Genomic DNA, 18399 nt, shown 5'->3' with positions numbered 1-18399 from the left:
TATTCATGTTAAAAATTAGCTTCAGAAGTTCTTGTGTTTAGCAAATCAATAAATTAATTTGAGATCATTACTTTGAATATGTACTGCCCCTTTCAAGCAGATTTAGAGACTAATTTCGGGTAAAATAATCTCACGGGTTTATATCTAAAAAATTTCAATTGATTTTTTTTAAATTGTAGAAATATATTTATAGTTATCTTTACATAAAGAAGTTCTCAAATTAAACTTTAAATATTCATTCGTATTGAATTTTCTTTCTTTTCGTCTGGGACATTATATGTAAGCAAAATTTGAAAATGGGCCACTTTATTATTTCAAACGAAAAAAATGTTTTGTCAAAAAGACTAGTATTTGGAAGAACAGGATGGGAAACGAGCCATTCGAAACGTTTTCGATTATCGACAATTTTATAAAAAAATTAAAAATTATTGTAAATCTTTAATTGAAAAAGTTATTATAGACCACTCAAAACCCTAGAAACACCATTTTGCAGGCCCACCATCAGCCGAGCGGTAAAGTCGCTGAACACTGGTAGTTCGGTCCGAGGTTCTAATCCCGCGAACGGGCTGGCTGCATGGGCGTTTTCGTGGTTTTCCCCATGTGTACGTGTATACGAGCCAGCTTCCCTTACAAAGTCCTCCACGAAAGGCATCCCTCCCTTTAGGGAGATAGCCCTCGTGGCTTTGCCATAATCCCCCCCCCCACACACACAATTTTGCAAATACTTTATATCGAATTTTAATTAAAAAAAATATGTTGGATTTAGAAACCATATTTGATTGACATTAGTGGTATTTATCGCCTGGCATGTAAAGTCCAAGAGTAAATTGTTGATTTATTGAGTGACTCAAAATCTCTGATGGAATTCTATATTCGGAGCTAGAACTGAATTTCGCACAATTTCTGAAATCGTATTCTATTGCAGTTCAGCAGCACCGACTTTCGTGAAACGACATTTTTAATTTTAATGCTTTTACAAATATCGTTCAACCTTGAAAAACGTTGAAGATAATGTACGTTCATCACTGTCAAATATTGCACCAAGATTTAATTTATATGCAGAAGGGAAAAAAAAAAGTCGTTATTATTGATACGTGACTTTTTCTACATCCTAAACAGATCTTGAAACCACCTATATAGTGTAACGAAACTTAATGGCGGTACAGGACATTCAACCAGTCATATATATAGTTTAACGAAGAAATAAATTATTTATGGAAAATCTCTATTTTATATTTAAATCAGGTTTCGCGAATAAATCTCAGTGATAAAACTGAATCAGGAATGAAAAGTTCAAGTAGCGCTTGCGTAAACAATAATGAAAATACAACAAGTTTTAATTCCTTGATCATGAAAACGCCGTATTTCCGGATTTAGAATTCTTTCGGGACATCTGAAGAAAAGCATATTCAGTCTGGGCTTGTGTCCGTTTGGACATATTCACTGAAGTTCGCGTATCTTCTGTGGCTAAATTAAAAACTATTGCACAAACAGAAACAATGAAATATGATTCGAAGTTCTTTCGGATACCATTATAAACATGAAGTTGGGAGAGAATTTTCTTCCCGTAGAGAACATTTTCAGCAAAGTAATAAATTAATAAAGAATTCAGGAACTCTGGAAATGGATGGCGAATATGAAAAAAAAGTTGTAACGAGTATTTTATACAAAACGTGATCCTTTAGGTTAAAAATGCGAGCTTATGCAGTTTTGTTTCGACGTTGGGATGATGTCGTTTTCCACAGATTTTGCTTTTTCCTCTGCATTAAACTGGAGTTTTTAAGAAACATTTGACAGAATTGGTGCAATTCTTTCTCACAGATTAAAATATCTTTTCAGCCATCAATAATTAACTATATCTCAACGAACTCACAATTTTAAATATTTTTCTTTTAAGGGATCATCTTGTATCAACACACGATTGTACTTTTCACTTATAATACATCTTCTTAGTCAAACATTTCAAAAATTTGGAATTAAATATTTCATTCCTTATATATTATGACTAAATAAACAAATTTTAAGATAAATGAGATCACTGGATTAATTTTTTTAACATTATAAGAAAGATCTGTAAACGTCCTTTTGTTTTAAACCTAGCCTTGCAATAACTTGCATAAAAGTTCTGAACAGAAATTTATCAATAAATTTAATATATTTTAAAATGAAAAAAAGTATACAATTGTACTAATGAAATTAATGAATGGAATTAGAAAAAATAACGACAGTACTTATAAGTTTACAGCAATATATATATTTATAAATTAAATATTCCTATAATTAAGACACAATAACACGCCGTTCCTATCTTGTTTATTTCGGTTTTGCAGCTGAGGATGGTGGTTCGGTAAAACCATCGAAACTAGGCCTGTGAAAATTTTGAAAATATAACACTGATTTTTGTTGTTTGACTTCTGAATTAATTTTGCCTACGTTAAATGGAATTTCTTCACGCGGATAGCTGGTAATATAATGAAGATTTGTGTCTCGCTGCGTGTTTTTAAACGAAATTCAACTTTGGATTATAAAGAAACGAAGCTAATATGCTACAGAAATTATATATTACTGAAATAATTTATGTTATAAAATAATACCAAATCTAATATCTTAATGTTGCGAAGAATATAAAATCTTTACAATAAATATATTTACATATGATAATGAAGAAATTATAAAATATATATATATACTCGTATATTGGCTTAGAAGCTTAAAGGTAGATATGAACATTTAAATTGAGATCTCTCTGATTTGATTTTAGTTTCCTATATGAACTGCATACATATTGTCACTATAACACACTGCGTCAAAATTTCTTTCGGAAAAAATTGTCTGAACTTTTTTAAAAACAAAAAGCATAAAAAGTAATATCGTAATGCTAATAAAGTATCCTGGAAAATAAAATCATCCAAATAAAAGAATATAATGAGAAAAAAATGGATTCAATTAAAAATTACATAACGAAAAACTAGGCCAAAAAAAATTATTAAATTTCAGAAACATTTTATACATTCTAACCAAATTTAAACAATATGGAATGCAATAGAATAAAGATGCTATATATTTATTGACATGTTATGAAAGTTAGAAAATGATGCATTATTAAAAATATTCATATATCAAAACTGCAGAATGGTAGACTGAGTCCTGGTTTTTCATACTTAATAAAAGAAAATTAAGACATATATACGTATGACTTCAGAAAGGTACTTCAGGATTTAAAAATATAACTATCCGACATAATTCACCAGCTAAAGAAAATGTAATTTTCAAAAACTCACTTGAACAGTTATTATTATTATTAAAATAAACAAAGTTCATATCGATTATTAAAATCATTCATATGAATTATTATGAACTATAGCATCTTGCAGAAGTGTTGCACAAAAATTGTTTTTGGATATCTCTTTCCATTCATCGGTTGAGAAAATCTCCTGCAGATGAGAAGAAAAAAATTGTAAAGCATTCTGATACAAATCATCATCGGAATGCATTGCAGCTAACTGAAGAATTTTACAAACATGCTTGACAGTAATATTTGATGTCAGATAGGTGGAACACTTTTTTTTGAGAGCAGGAATATCATACTTATCAGCTGCTGCGTACAGCTGTATGGCTGTTTCTTCACATAGTGTTCCCACATTTCCTGTATATACAAAAAGAAGCATTTCGTGTATAATATCAGGATGCACGTCAGAAATCTCAACCTGGTTCTTTTCCGATTCTATCATTTCGGTTTCGAACATTCTGCGAAACACCGTGGACTGGGAACACAAAATAAATTTGTGCACTGAAAATATTCTCGAATTAACTACTAAAGTAATATCAGATAGCGTTCCATTTTCATAAAGATTTCGAAGGCTTCTATTCAAATTATTATATGGGAAATAAGGTACAATGGCGCAAGATGATTGTACAATCTCAGAAGAAAAACTGCCGTCGGATAATTTAAATTCGCATCGAAGTAGCAGGACATCATCTGGATCTATAGGAATGGTCCTCGGAAACTCTGCACATTTCCAATTTTTATCTGTCGTAAACAAATGCTCATTTTCAGAAGAATTATCATCATCGAAGGATACCTTAATTTTCACGAAAATCGGTTTGAATACACCTGATAAGTTAGGTCTTTTACAAAGGAAAACATCAAATGTTTGATCAGTTTCAGTCTTTTCACGGATACGGATTCTTAAGCTCCATTGGCAAAATTCCGGGATATCCATGCTAAATCCGTGACACGACTTTGTGTTTACCGTCAGGCTCGAGAAATTTTCAATTGGCCACATAAGTGAAATTGTCTCTGCATTAATGCGGGTTTTGCATGTTTTTACTATTTTTACTATGCCAGGTATAGGATTGAAAATACGGAGTCCATATTTTGCGGCTGTGACACATAGCTCCTCAAAATACGCATATCCACTGAAGTCTACTTTTTCAGTGTAAATGTATTTAACCATGGCTTCCAGAACTTTCGATTCGATATCAAATTCGTTTTCGGAGGACTTTTCTTCATCGAGTTTTTTTGCCAGTTCAGGCCACCTCGCCGACAACATAGCTTTATGCACTTTGAATTCTGTACCACGAGCACGTAATACGACATGCGTAAACAATCCATTCTTATAAGATAGTGAAGGCAGCAGCTCTTGATTATTAGTCTCAGAAAATGATTTAAAGGTATACTTAATAATGAGACTGTCGTTACTGAGAGAATTGAAAAACAAATTGCTAAATTTTCCATAGCCCGAAGACTGTGTTTTTGTAAACGCGTGAGTTTTGGCAAGGGGTGCCACGCCGGGAATTTCCTTTTCATTGCAATCCAAGAACGGAATACTGTAACTTACTTCACCGACTGTTTGAAGGTCATCTTTTCTGTTGAGATAAATAGGTGCGTAATTTTTACAAATAGCTGCGTAATTTTTACATCTGTTTCCTCTTGGATAGAATTTAATGCTCCACTTCATGCCCGCTAAAGAGTTCAACACAAATAACGGGCTACACAAATATTCGTCTTTAAAGTACATACTGAAATTTTTAATAATCCATACAAATGTTAAATTATTGTTCATCTGTTTCTCCATTGCAACTAATTCATTCCTTTTTTGCAGCTGAACTACTTTTTCATTTGAGAACGTACGATGCGACTGTCGTTTCCCGCAACGGCTTGTTTTAAACATACGTATTACGCACGTTCCGAAGTTCAGATGTTTTACATTGAAAAATCTCGTTAAAGCTCTGAGTGGTTATTAGATGCCACGTGTTAATCTTCTTCTTGGATCAGTTTCGCTTTCGCCAAGGTTTGATTGATGAGATAAACAAGAGCGTTACTTCCGTGATTAACTAACGGAAATAAATACTCGAAGGAAAATACTTTTCTTCAATTTCTTTTAATCTGTTTTGTCTTTTACGTACAGAAACCTTGAACTTAACTTAGTTCCCTTTAAATTATTAATATAGTTTTCATTTGTAAAAGACGAAAATTTTAGGCTTTCTTGTTATAAGCTGTCTTATATATGCAAGGTTTAATTTCTACAATTAGAAAAGCTAGAAGGTTGTCAGGAAAGGCAAACTAATATACATAATATGTAATGTTGTAGGCTTGAATGGACGATAGATGTTAAAATATATATAATCTGTAATGAATCATGAAACAGACTTAGAAGTAACAATGTAGGAATTTTGATTGCATAAATACTGGGATCTTGATCCATAATGAAGAAGAATCTTTGATGTCCTTACAAATACAATAAGTCGCAGTCCTGATTTGAATCATACTTCTTTTACTGCACTTCAAAATTTTGCGCCCGCAAACTTTTGGCACATTAATATTGCCTATTCCAGAACTGTTACAGTTTAGATATTTTTGCGATAGGAAGAAAATAGCAGCTTGATATGTATGGATTATATTGTATGCTGTGCAAGTAAATGTTAAATCGTATGATTGGACTGATCTAGAAAAGGCGAATTGCAAAAAAAAAAAAAAAAAAAAAGGTGCAACTAGTTTTAGAATAGAGAAGAAAAATACCCAAATAAAAATTAAGCATTAATAGGCTACATTGCTAATTTGAATTATAATTTATATTTGCATATTTTTTGTCTATATGACAAACAAAATGGGAAGTAGGACTATTGTTAGGAAATAGGATTATTTCCATAGATATAAATATGTGTAAGGGATATATTTTTACCTTACATATATGATATTTTAATGCTTTATTTTTAGGCACATCAAAATCATTTCTTCTTTATAGGCAATATACTTTTTGATCATAAGCAATTACAATAATTTTTATATACACGTTATGTCATCTTAAAGAACAAAAAAGGGCATAGCAGTGTAGAGATATTTGCATGGCAGAAGTTAGGCAAAGGAATGACTTAGTTGCTTGCGAAGCAGTATTTATACTATTTATACTAAGTAGGTGCATAGGTACAGCTAAGCTGAGACTGATTAATTTTAGGTTTATATGTTCCTTTTTTCAAGCAGCCTTATGTAACTTGGAAAGATCTCGAATTTGGGAAAAAAGATGAATTTTGGGGTGAACACGAAATTTAGAATAATTAGTTTTAAGGTTGTCAATCATTTCTGGGCTTAGCCATAGTTTATTTTATATATATATATATGTGTGTGTGTGTGTGTAATAATAAAATTCCATAGTCAGGATTACACTTAAATTCTAATTGTATGTTCTTTTCATTTTTAATGGCGACGTTCTCTTATTTGAAAGTACATGGAATTAAATTCACAGCCCCGTAGTCAAGTTGTTTTTCCCGCCTTTTCTACACGTACAGTTTTAGAATGTTCTCGAAATATTTAAAGCGAACTGGATTGGCTGACAATACTGACGTCATTTCTTGGAAGCTCCGCCTTTCCAGAGGCTATAAAAAGACTCGCAAAAGGAATATCGGGGCTTTTTCTTAAATGTCACGATGCAGTAAACTTCATACAAAAAGTTATTAGTAATTCTTTTTATTTACTCCGGATATCTGATTTTGTAACTGCTATTTCTACTGAATAATAATAAATGGATCCTTTGTTTTTTTAAAATTATCGCCTGATTATTTAAGCTACGACTACATCTATATTTCTTCAACGATCTATTTGTTCTGGACAAAAGCTTATACATCACACACACACACATATATATGTATACACATATATATATATATGTTTTTAAATCAATTGATTAAATAAAATTCTAATCATATTCCTTAATAATGTGTTGGCGATTCTCTACTTAAATTGCATCCTTGTTCCTAAGTTTTGGAGAAATCCTTTCTTTATTATAAGTTATATTAACCTGTTGGCGGCCGTCAAATCGCCAAACTCATAAATCTGTCATATTACATAAAGTCCTTAAGAACACTCCTGATGAGAAGATAGCGTCACCTTGTGATTTCAATTAATATATCTGATTGGATGAGCACCATGATGCACACATATCTATAAATAGGGCTTCTCCTCAAGGGGAACGCTCACCTCACTGGGGAAGATTCTCGAACGTCTCATCTATAACACTAACTCGTCTATAACATCTATAACACTAACATTAACTCGAACGTCTCATCTATTACTACCAAATCTAGCATTTCTCCCAAATGAGCAATACGGCTTCAGGAAGGGTCTTTCTACGACGCATCAGTTAATCAGGATTACTGAGTTTTTCGGCTTTGCCTTGCGAAACAATCTCAGTGTTCCAATCCTCATGTTGAACGTGGCAAAAGCTTTTGACCGGGTCTGGCATGAGGGTTTGCTTTGCAAGCTCATCAAACTTCGAATTCCTCGTGAACTGATACTCATTACTCTTTCCTGGAAAATCGAACGTTTTCAGTGAGACAAGGTGATATCAACTCTGATCCTCATCCCATACTTGCTGGAATTCCTCAAGAAAGCATTTTAGGTCCGATATACTACTTAATTTATGTGCACGACTTTCCTAAGTTGTCCAGCGACCACAATTTCCTGCTCGCATGCTACGCAGATGACACTGCGCTCATTCAAAAATCAAGAAAACCGGACAACGCAATCCTTCAGTTACAACAAAAAATGACAGAAGTAGAAAATTAGTGTCGGACGTGGAGAACACACATAAATCCTGGTAAGTCCCAGATCCTCCTCATCAGAAGATACAAGCTCAGGGATACTATTAATAACTCTTTATCTCTTCAGAAAACAAGTTCCTTTCGTAAACAGTGCCAAATATCTGGGAGTCACCTTTAATAGATCCTTCACTTGGTCAGCGCACACCAATACTACGAGGGGAAAAATCTACGCTATCCATGGAGGTAGGAAAGGGAGGAGGGGCCATTCCGCGCTAGAAGTGAAGCACTGCTTTGAAGCTTGGGTCACCAGACGGGGTGTTTTATGTTTACATTCAGAAGCTCGCTTGACAAGATTCTGATAGTATTTCGACACACGACAGTTCCATAAAAATCGAAAAAGGGACACTCTCGCATGAAAAAAACATTCATAGTGTGATGGATAATAGCAATTTGTATAGTTTACTGACATTTACGCAAAAATCACATCTTGGTTATTTTTCGATAACTAACAACAGCGATTTTGATTATGAATTTGTTTTATAAAATTCTAAGCTGTTGCACTACAAAAATATAGATTTTAAGAAAATTGCTAAAAGAGATCTGCCAAAATTTATTTTCTAGAAGATTTGAAAAGTTTGAAACTTGATGGCTAAATGTAAATATAAAATTATGTATGTTAAAATATTTGTAATTAGGCACATAGGTCAGATTAAGTTTTTATTAAATAGAGTAACGCATGCAAGGGCTATCTGCCTAAAGAGAGAGATGCCATCGTGGAGGAATTTTGAAGAAAAACTGACCTTTGATTGGGTATTAAAAATAATACTTATAATTTTCATTCAAATTATATTCATATATATTTTTTATGTAAAACTTTCGGGTGTATGCTAAATTAGTGTAAATTACTTTACACGAAAAATATAGTGAAAGCACAGAAATTAAAGATTTGCACATGCCTGAAATGATAAATAGGAAATATGTATGGGTATTTATGCATATGCTTGCAAAAAGCATGTATCTGCCTTTGACAAAATACTTAAATATTCATTACATTATTTATAAATGTATTTGAAATGAAGAATTTATTCACTTATAAACAACTGTGAAAGTACTGTGAAGAAATCTAATGTTTAAATGTATCTAATTTATAATGATTATAAATGTTATCTAAATATATAATAACCTTAATATTGAATTGTAAACATAAATTGAAATCCTGTTGACAAATACGTTATAAAACTATTTAAGCAAGAATTGTTCGTATTGGAAAGCAATCTGTTAAAAGGTATTGTAAAGCAAATGCTATGAGATGCGCACTTAAGAACGTAATAAAGAGTTTTGGAATATGTATTGTTGAAATGAAGGGTAAAAAAAAATCTGATAAGAATAATTAAAAGAATTATTCCCTTTACATTTTATAATAACTCAGTTACAAGTTTTAAATAATACTTAAAAAAAAAAAAAAAAAAAAAAAAAAAAAAACTTATTTTATTCCCTTTCAGAAATGTTCAGAGAAAGTCAAATACTATTTAATACCTATTTAATTATTAGGAATTAGGGAACTACTTATTTAAAGTATTTCGCTAATTCCTAATAATTCTCTAATTTAAAATGAACCGAATAGAGCATTAATTATAAATTGACTTCCATTTTTCGATTTAAAAGATGCTTCAGAAGCCAAAAAATCATGTCATATTTAAGAAAGTATTTTAGGAAGAGAGCTCTATAAATAGAAAAGAAATAATGCATAATTTTAATATTAATAATACAATAAACTTTGATCTTAATTTTTGTACCTTAACCGAATAAAATCGAATTACCTTAATTTTTTTTTCTAATGTAATTAACGAAAACTTGTGAAACTATTTCATTCAAATTAAACCATTCTGAGAAAACTGTCCTGTGAAAAGTATAGCATTTAATTCCGTTCAGAATGGAATGTTGTTTAAAAATATGTTGTTTTCACATACTTAGGACTCTGAAGTGTTGTAGAAAAAGAAAATATATACATTTATATGTATATTTGCGACGTAATTACAAAATATTTACACCCTAACGCGTCAAATCCCATAGAACTCAATGGTAAATGACCCAATGTTTTGGTCACCACGTAGGGATCGCCTGTGCTTCAGAGCAGGGTACAGAGAAACTTGTTTAGGGCGACTCCATCTTACTTCCTACCTCCATGACGCTATCATGCGGAAACTTTATTTTTTACTCTCAGAAAACTCTGGACTCAGCGTGAGCGGGAAAAAGCGTATTTATACTACCATCATCCGTCCCATCTGTTCATATGCCTCGCCCGTCTCGGCAAATGCAAAACGTAACGAAATTGAAAAACTGCAAACCATCCAAAATAAATTTTTACGACTAATTACTTGAGCACCTTACTTCATCAGGAACAAAAATCTTCATAGAGATCTGAACATCGACTACGTTCAGACACACTTCAACAAATTGAACGAAAGTTTCTATCAAAAAGTCCTCCATAACCACTTTGCTGATTTTTCTGACGTGCTATCGATGACGACTACTTTGCTCGGCCCTTCACAGCTCATGTCTTTAATATGTTAAGTCAAAACAGCTAAAACTATGTCATCCCACGTCGGACTTTGGACGCTTTCTCCACACAAGTTCCTGATCTGCTTCTTAGTCACTTAATATTTTCACAAGCATCGAGCATCAACAGAGTACCGAACGGATAGAGCATAGACCTACAGATCCGCAGCTCGTCAGTTCGATATTGTGGGTAACGACTTTTGGAAGTACTGGTCTCCAAGATATCCAGCAGATTCTTCACTTCCCCAAGCCATGTTTTTGGGCCATTTTCTTTCTTTTGAATGTTGATATCCCATCTTGGGATCTACTCATGTAAACCTCATCACCATGCTCATCGTGGAAACATCTCAGGTTGCAGGGAAATACTGCTGCAGCAGTAGAAACCCTGCATAATCAGGTTCGTATCAAAGTATCAAAGGGAACGCTCACCGATCGATTCAGCTTTGGATTTGCGGAGAGAAGGACGTACTTGGTACAGCAGTCTCAGGTTCGTAAGTATCTTTGCATTTCTTTGTGTTTGGATTTTATGCTAGGATTTTCTAGGATGAGTTTCACGATAGAGATTGCTTTGCTTAAGGGTACGATTAAATATTTTGAGTAAAATATTTAAGATGGATAATAGCGAAAAGTTAGGAGCGGATATTAAATTTCATTTGGCTCAGGAAAAACCCAAAATTTTAGATATTTGTGCCAATGACACACTCGAGGCTATAGATGGCACACTTGCCCATGTTAGCATAAAACGTATCCAAATTGATAATGGATTAGCGATAGTAGATAATGATAGTGCTGAAGAAATTCATGCTCTAGAAGAGCTACTAAGATTTTCCAGGGAACATAAAGATAAAATTAACTCTGACGATGTTCAGGAAATTTTCAAAGGAAAAACCAAACTTGACGAAGTTATCCAATTTATTAATGATAAACTACATATTACCTCAAACGGACAGGAAGACGAAAGTAGTAATCCAAAAGATGAGTGGATTAAACCAAAAAAAGACTCATAAACGAAATTTAGGTGATTCTAGTGATGTTTCAATCACTTTGGTCAAAAATAAATACACGCCTCTGCCGAATCAGTATGACATGGAGGTTCAAGTTATTAATTCACAAGATGCGAGAAACGAAGCAGGAGAATTCAACTTTATAAAACCACCAAAAGGATACCCCCGATCATAGTTTCAGATGTACAGGATTGGAAAAAATTAAGAGACGAAATTAAAATACGTACTACTCAAATGAAATGTAGTCCAACAGGTGACGAAATTCACATTAAAGTTAAATATTCGGATGACTATAGGAATACTACCACCTATTTGGATGAGAAAAACCATCCCTTATCATACTTTTCCGTTGCCAAACGAAAAACCCATCAGAGCGGTTATTAAAAGATTGTGCCCGCATACACCAAACCGGAAGATATCATGGAGGAATTAAAAGAAAATGAGATTCCCATTAAATCAGTTAAACAGTTTACTAAGAAAATAGAAGGTGAAATAGTTAAAATGCCTACTTTTCTTGCTGAAGTTAAACGAAGCGTAGAAGGAAAAAAGATATACGATATCAAGCACATTTTAGACCTAGGTGTCTTGATTAAGCCATTTCAGCAATCGCTCGGTCCAAAGCAGTGTCACAACTGTCAAAGGTACTGACATAGCAAAAATCAGTGTAAACATAAAACGCGCTGTATGAAGTGTGCAGAAAATCATGCCACGTATACGTGCAAGAAAGATAGAAATATCCCAGGAACCTGCGCCCTTTGCGGAGGACCCCACGTCTCGACTTATCACGGATGTGAAATGCACCCAGACATAAAATATTGAACTCAGAAAAGCCAAGCTCGAGCAGTATAAAAATGCTAAAAACAGTCCTTCACCCAAGGGACATTCCCACCGTTACCGATCCAGACTTCTGCTAACAGCAGCAAAAGAAATGATAATGAGGAAGAAAATAACAATACCAATCGGAACACAGACAAGGAAAATGAAAATAGTAGCTTCGCCCAATCGTTCCTAAAATGGATAATAAATCTCATTAACCAAAGAACAACTTTATTTCAAAGATTTTTTAAAGCTAAATCCATAATGGACAAAATCCAGATTAGCTATGAAGCTCTTGAACTTATTTCCAGCATCAACTATGAATTCTAAACTATATAGAAATATTACAAGTTTTCACATTACTGCTCCTAGCAGTTTGAATGTCACGTATTTCAACGCGAATGGCATACGATATAAAAATGCCGAAATCCTTAACTAAATCAACCAACATGACATTGATGTCTTTCTTGCGAACGAAACACACTTAAATGCTAGTGGTAAATTTAAAATACAAGGTTTCAAAACTTTCAGAAACGATCACCAGCTTAATCGCGGAGGTGGGACTGTAATCTTGGTTAAAAATTACCTGCAGCCCACACGTTACGACCTCACAGGCAACACCAGCATAGAATTCACAGCTGTCATCGTGCACCAATGATCCTGTAATTTTCGTCTCGGCTTACGTGCCCCCCAAAACACCATAAGGGCCAGTGATCTAAGCTGTTTCAACAATATTACTCTTCCAGTCATCATCGCAGGTGATTTCAACTCCAAGCATAACACATGGAACTCTCGACGACCTAACGCAAACGGAAATTTTCTGTATAATTATGCGCTAATGATCTAAAAATTTATGGCTCAAATAGCCCCACGAGATATCATCATACAGGAAGGGGTGAAGCTTTGAACATTGTCATTACCAAAAATGTTCAGTAAATTCCTTATCTGAAAGTTAAAAATCAACTACAGTCGAACCATCTCCCTGTTAACTTAATTTATTACAGTATTGGGAACACAATTCCTTTACGAAACGTCACCAAACTGGGATATTCTCGAGGGCATTCGATATTAGGTTAACCCTTCTATTAAGCAAATACAAATTTCGTGCGTATGTAAAATTTCTGGTTGCAAAGTTTTATTTACTTTTCTTTCAGCGTTAAATTCCACGAAAACATAGATACAAATTTTAAACCATATGAGTGACGCAAGTGCTCAAGAATACAGTGCCCTTATTGTTGATTTAAATTTATTTTAAAACGGTGTTTTTCAATAAGTTTCAAAATTGTAAATTTTTTAACTGATTCTTTTAAAATTTATTTCTAAACTTTCGCAGCCTGTTCCAAAACATGACTGAAGAATGGAAGACATTTCTGCCTAGGCTTAGAGTAATCAATGATTATTGAATATCTAGATTTGTTTTAACACGGACTAGGACTCCGAATCTAAAAATTTATTAATACAGGCAGAAGTAAGGCAGGACGACAAGCTTGGTTTGGTTTATTTAATGATGGCCAAGCACTTGAGAGATATCTGCCTAAGGGGAGGAATGCCTTCGTGGAAAACTTTCTAAGGGAAAGTGGCTCATATACACCTTACACAAGGGAAAATCCAGGAAACTTCCCTACAGCCTGCCCGTTCGCCGGGATACGAACCTCGAACCGAACTACCACTGTCCCACCGCTCGGCCGCTGGTGAGACAGTGGCATTTAAACTTAAGAAAAATTATACTTATTAAATGACAAAATTATTCTATATTTAACGGAACAAAAATCTGTTTGTTGCTGTTTGTGAAAATGAGGCTTTTCTGTCAGACATTTTTAAGAAATTAAACGATCTCAACTTGTCTCTTCAAAGAAAAAATAGCATTAGGCCCATTTTCAAATTTTGCTTAATTATGCTGTTAGAGACGAAAAGAAAGAAAATGTAAGATAAAGTAGTATGTAAAGTTTAATTTTGAGCGTTGCATTGCATAAAGATGACTATAGATATATTTCTACAGTTTAAAATATAAAAAAAAAAAAAAAAAAAAAAAAACAATTGAAAAATTTTTACATATAAATCTTTAAATATGTGATCGTAGGCAAAAATGCCTGTCCCCTTCGAATTTTATGTTATTGAACCTCTTTGTTTTGTAACCTAATTTAATTTTTTAAATCAAGACGTTTGATTGTTTTAAATATGAACTATTAGTGTGTTACATTCATGTGAAAAATTAGCTACATAAGTTCTTGTGTTTAGCAAATCAATAAATTAATTTGAGATCATTATAAACTAGTCAAGCTAAGCATGACTACTTTGAATATGTACTGCTCCTTTTAGGCAGATTTAGAGACTAATTGCGGGTAAAATAATCTCACGGTAATGACGGACATGACATAAAGCGGAAGACAAATTATTTTTATTGATTTGCTAAATTTATATCTAAAAAAATTCAATTGATTTTTTTAAATTGTAGAAATATATTTATAGTTATCTTTACATAATGAATTCCCCAAATTAAACTTTAAATATTAATTCGTCTTGAATTTTCTTTATTTTCTTCTGGGACATCATATGTAAGCAAAATTTGAAATTGGGCCACTCTGTAACTTCAAACGATAAAAATGTTTTGTCAAAAAGACCAGTATTTGAAAGAACAGGATGGGAAAAGAGCCATTTGAAACGTTTTCAATTATCGACAGTTTTATAAAAAAATTAAAAATTATTGTAAACCGTAATTTAAAAAGTTATTATAGACCACTCAAAACCCTAGTTGCAAATACTTTATATCGAATTTTAATTAAAAATATTATATATTGTATTTAGAAATCATATTCGACTGACAATAGTCGTATTTATTGCTTGGCATGTAAAGTCCAAGAGGAAATTGTTGATTTATTGAGTGACTCAAAATCACTGATGAAATTCTATATCGAAGCTGATTTCATACAATTTCTGAAACCGTATTCAATAACGACATTTTTCACTTTAACGCTTATTAATTACAAATATCGTTCAACCCTGACAAACGCAGAAGACTCTTTACGTTCATTACTGTCAAACATTGCACCAAGATTTAATTTATATGCAGTAAAAAAAAAAAAAAAAAAAAGAAAAGAAAAGAAAAGAAAAAAGCATCATTCTTATTGATACGTGATTTTCCGTTCATTGAATTATGTACATCTGAAACATCTTGAAACCACGCATTTTCAACCGTATATAGTTTAATGAAGAAATTATTTGTTTTATAATTAAATCTGGGGTTGCGAATAAATCTCGGTGTAAAACATGGATTATGAATGAAAGTTTAAGAAGCTCTCGTGTAAACAATAATGAAGGCAACAAGTTTCTAACTCCCCGATCATGGAAACGCCATATTTCCGGATTCAGAATTCTTTCGGGACATCTGAGGAAAAGAATATTCAGTCTTGGTTGCGTACGTTTGGACATATTCACTAAGATCGCGTAATTGCTCCGCCTAAATTAAAACAACTGCACAACTTGAAATAATGGAATATGATACAAAGTTCCTTCGGATAGCATTATAAACCTGCATTTGGAAAAGAAATTTCTTCCAACAGACATTTTCAGAAATGTAATGAAAAATTTCTGTGTGTAAAATTAATAAAGAAATCAGGAGCTTTGGAAATGGATGGCAAATGCGAAAAAAGAAAAAGGTTGTCGAAGTATTTTATACAAAATTTGATCCTTTTTTAATAAATCTACGAGCTATGAGTTTTGTTTCGACGTTGGGAAGATTTCGGATGTCCTTTTTCACAGATTTTAAGTCTTTCTGGGTGTTTTTTAAGAAACATTTAACAGTATTGGTGCAATTCTTTCTCACAGAATAAAATATCTTTTCAGCCAACAATAATTAACTATAACTCAACGAACTCAAAATTTTAAATATTTTTCTTTCAAGGGTAGCGAATTCTTGTATCAACGCATGATTGTACTTTTCACTTATAATACGTCTTCTCAGTCAAACATTTCAAGAACTTAGAATTTACTATTTTATTCCTTATATGTTATGACTAAATAAACAATTTTTAAGATAACCGAGATCACTGGATTTTTTTTTTTTAACATTCCAAGAGAGATCTGTAAACGTCCTTTTGTTTTAAACCTAACCTTGCAATAACTTGCATAAAAGTTCTGAACAGAAATTTATCAATAAATTTAAAATTATGAGTTTAAAATATTTAAAAATCAAAAAAGTATACAATTGTACTAATGAAATTAATGAATGGAATTAGAAAAAATAACGACAGTACTTATTATAAGTTTACAGCAATATATATATTTATAAAACAACTTACTTCTATGTTAATATTTTAAAAATACTGCGTTAAAATATTTTATGGAGCTACAGCTCCTGGTAACTTTTTAGCAAGCTCGCTACAATATTTCTTCCTATTATTTATAAAACAAATATGCCCATAATTAAGACACAATAACACGCCGAAGATAAGAAAGCCTGGAGCCACTTGCTTATTCTTGGCCAGGCTTTCTTATCTTATCTAATCATTATTTCCTATCTTGTTCAGCGGTTTTGAAGCTGAGGATGGTGGTTCGGTAACACCATCGAAACTAGCCCTGTGAAAATTTTGAAAATATAACGCTGATTTTTGTTGTTTGACTTCTGAATTAATTATGCCTATATTAAATTTCTTCACGCGGATAGCTGATAAGATAATTAAGATTTGTGTCTCACTGCGTGTTTTTAAACGAAATTCAACTTTGGATTATAAAGAAACGATAATATGCTACCGAAATTATATTTTACTGAAATAATTTATGTTATAAAATAATACGAAATCCAATATCTTAATGTTGCAAAGAATATAAAATTTTTACAGTAAATATATTTACTTAGGATAGTTAGGAAATCAATTCTCGTACTAAAACCAAGCGGTTGAAAATGATTATGTATCGCGAGTTTTACAATTCAGTATTATAATATTAAATATGGTACCAGATTTCAAAATATCACTTCCTGATTTAGTAAAAAGTATTGCATTAATATTAAAGATTTTTCGGTAATTTAATTTTTCTTGCTTTTAACGAAGTAAATAAACTTGATAATATGTTTTTTTTTTAATCTTCTTCATTATTTAATTTATGTTTCATGAAGAAGATAACGATACATGAAAAGTTGGATCCCAAAAGAAGATTCTCTACCTTTCTTTTAAAACTTTTTTTTAATTGTAGCTTTTTTTAAACATTTGGCCTGAGAATAGCAATAAGCAACGTTGAAAATATTTTGAACATAATTTCCGAGTTCAGGTAGGATTGAACTAAACTGTATTTCTGAATTATCTTGAAAAGATTTGGTTTTCTTTTAACTATAAGGATTACTCAAATAACGAGACCTTTAAAAACGAGTATTTCTGATGGAATGTCTGAAGAATTTATATCGTTTGGATATCTCTACATATAATAAAACGAAGAGTCTGTCTGTGTGTGTGTGTCTTTCGTTCGCGCTGCGCGTAAGCTAATAGACCCACGACTACGAAATTTGGTACATAGGTGCATCTAGACAAGAGCCAGTGCACCTCGAAGCGATTTTTTCGAAATTCGAATTAGATTTTTTTAAATTTTACGTTTTGTGACGAAATCGCGTCATTTTGAGACATAATGGGCCATAGGAAAGCGAGATTTTACTCTACACACTCCATTTTCACATCGTCAGGAAACGTAGGCACTTAGCAATTTTACAAAATTTAAATAAATTTCGTGTTTCAATAAATCGAGTAAATACGAATTTATTTAACAAAGGGAGCTTAACACCTTTTCAATGTGATTTGCGATTGCTTTTACAAAAAAAATTTTGAAAAAATGATAATATTTTGTATTTTTAAAGAATTTTTTAAATGAAGCTTCCGAGTACACTTCTCACATCTTGACAAATGTGATTTTGGCGACAATTTTCCTTTCTTATTGTTGTTGATAGATTTTCGATGAAATCGCATCATTTTGAAAAGTTTCATTCTTTTAGAAA

At 32.4% G+C, this 18399-nt stretch overlaps 1 protein-coding gene across 1 annotated transcript; it reads right to left on the bottom strand.

The window, feature by feature from the left end:
- Nucleotides 1–2134: 2134 nt before the first annotated feature.
- On the bottom strand, nt 2135–5191 carry LOC146995648 (speckle-type POZ protein-like B). Its single transcript, XM_085821572.1, has one exon. The coding sequence runs from the start codon at nt 5172–5174 to the stop codon at nt 3336–3338; it is 1839 nt and encodes a 612-aa protein (XP_085677698.1). The 5' UTR covers nt 5175–5191; the 3' UTR covers nt 2135–3335.
- Between the last annotated feature and the right edge of the window lie 13208 nt (nt 5192–18399).

This window comes from Stegodyphus dumicola, chromosome 8 (assembly GCF_044657685.1).
Source record: "Stegodyphus dumicola isolate Sdum_Otavi_A_Nest chromosome 8, ASM4465768v1".
In the NCBI taxonomy this organism is placed as follows: domain Eukaryota; kingdom Metazoa; phylum Arthropoda; class Arachnida; order Araneae; family Eresidae; genus Stegodyphus; species Stegodyphus dumicola.
Note: the sequence above shows the minus strand (reverse complement) of the source record. Positions and strands in the feature narration are given on the sequence as shown.

Coding starts and splice junctions, on each gene's coding strand:
- LOC146995648 (XM_085821572.1), bottom strand. CDS start 5,174: ATGTTTAAAACAAGCCGTTGCGGGAAACGACAGTCGCATCGTACGTTC.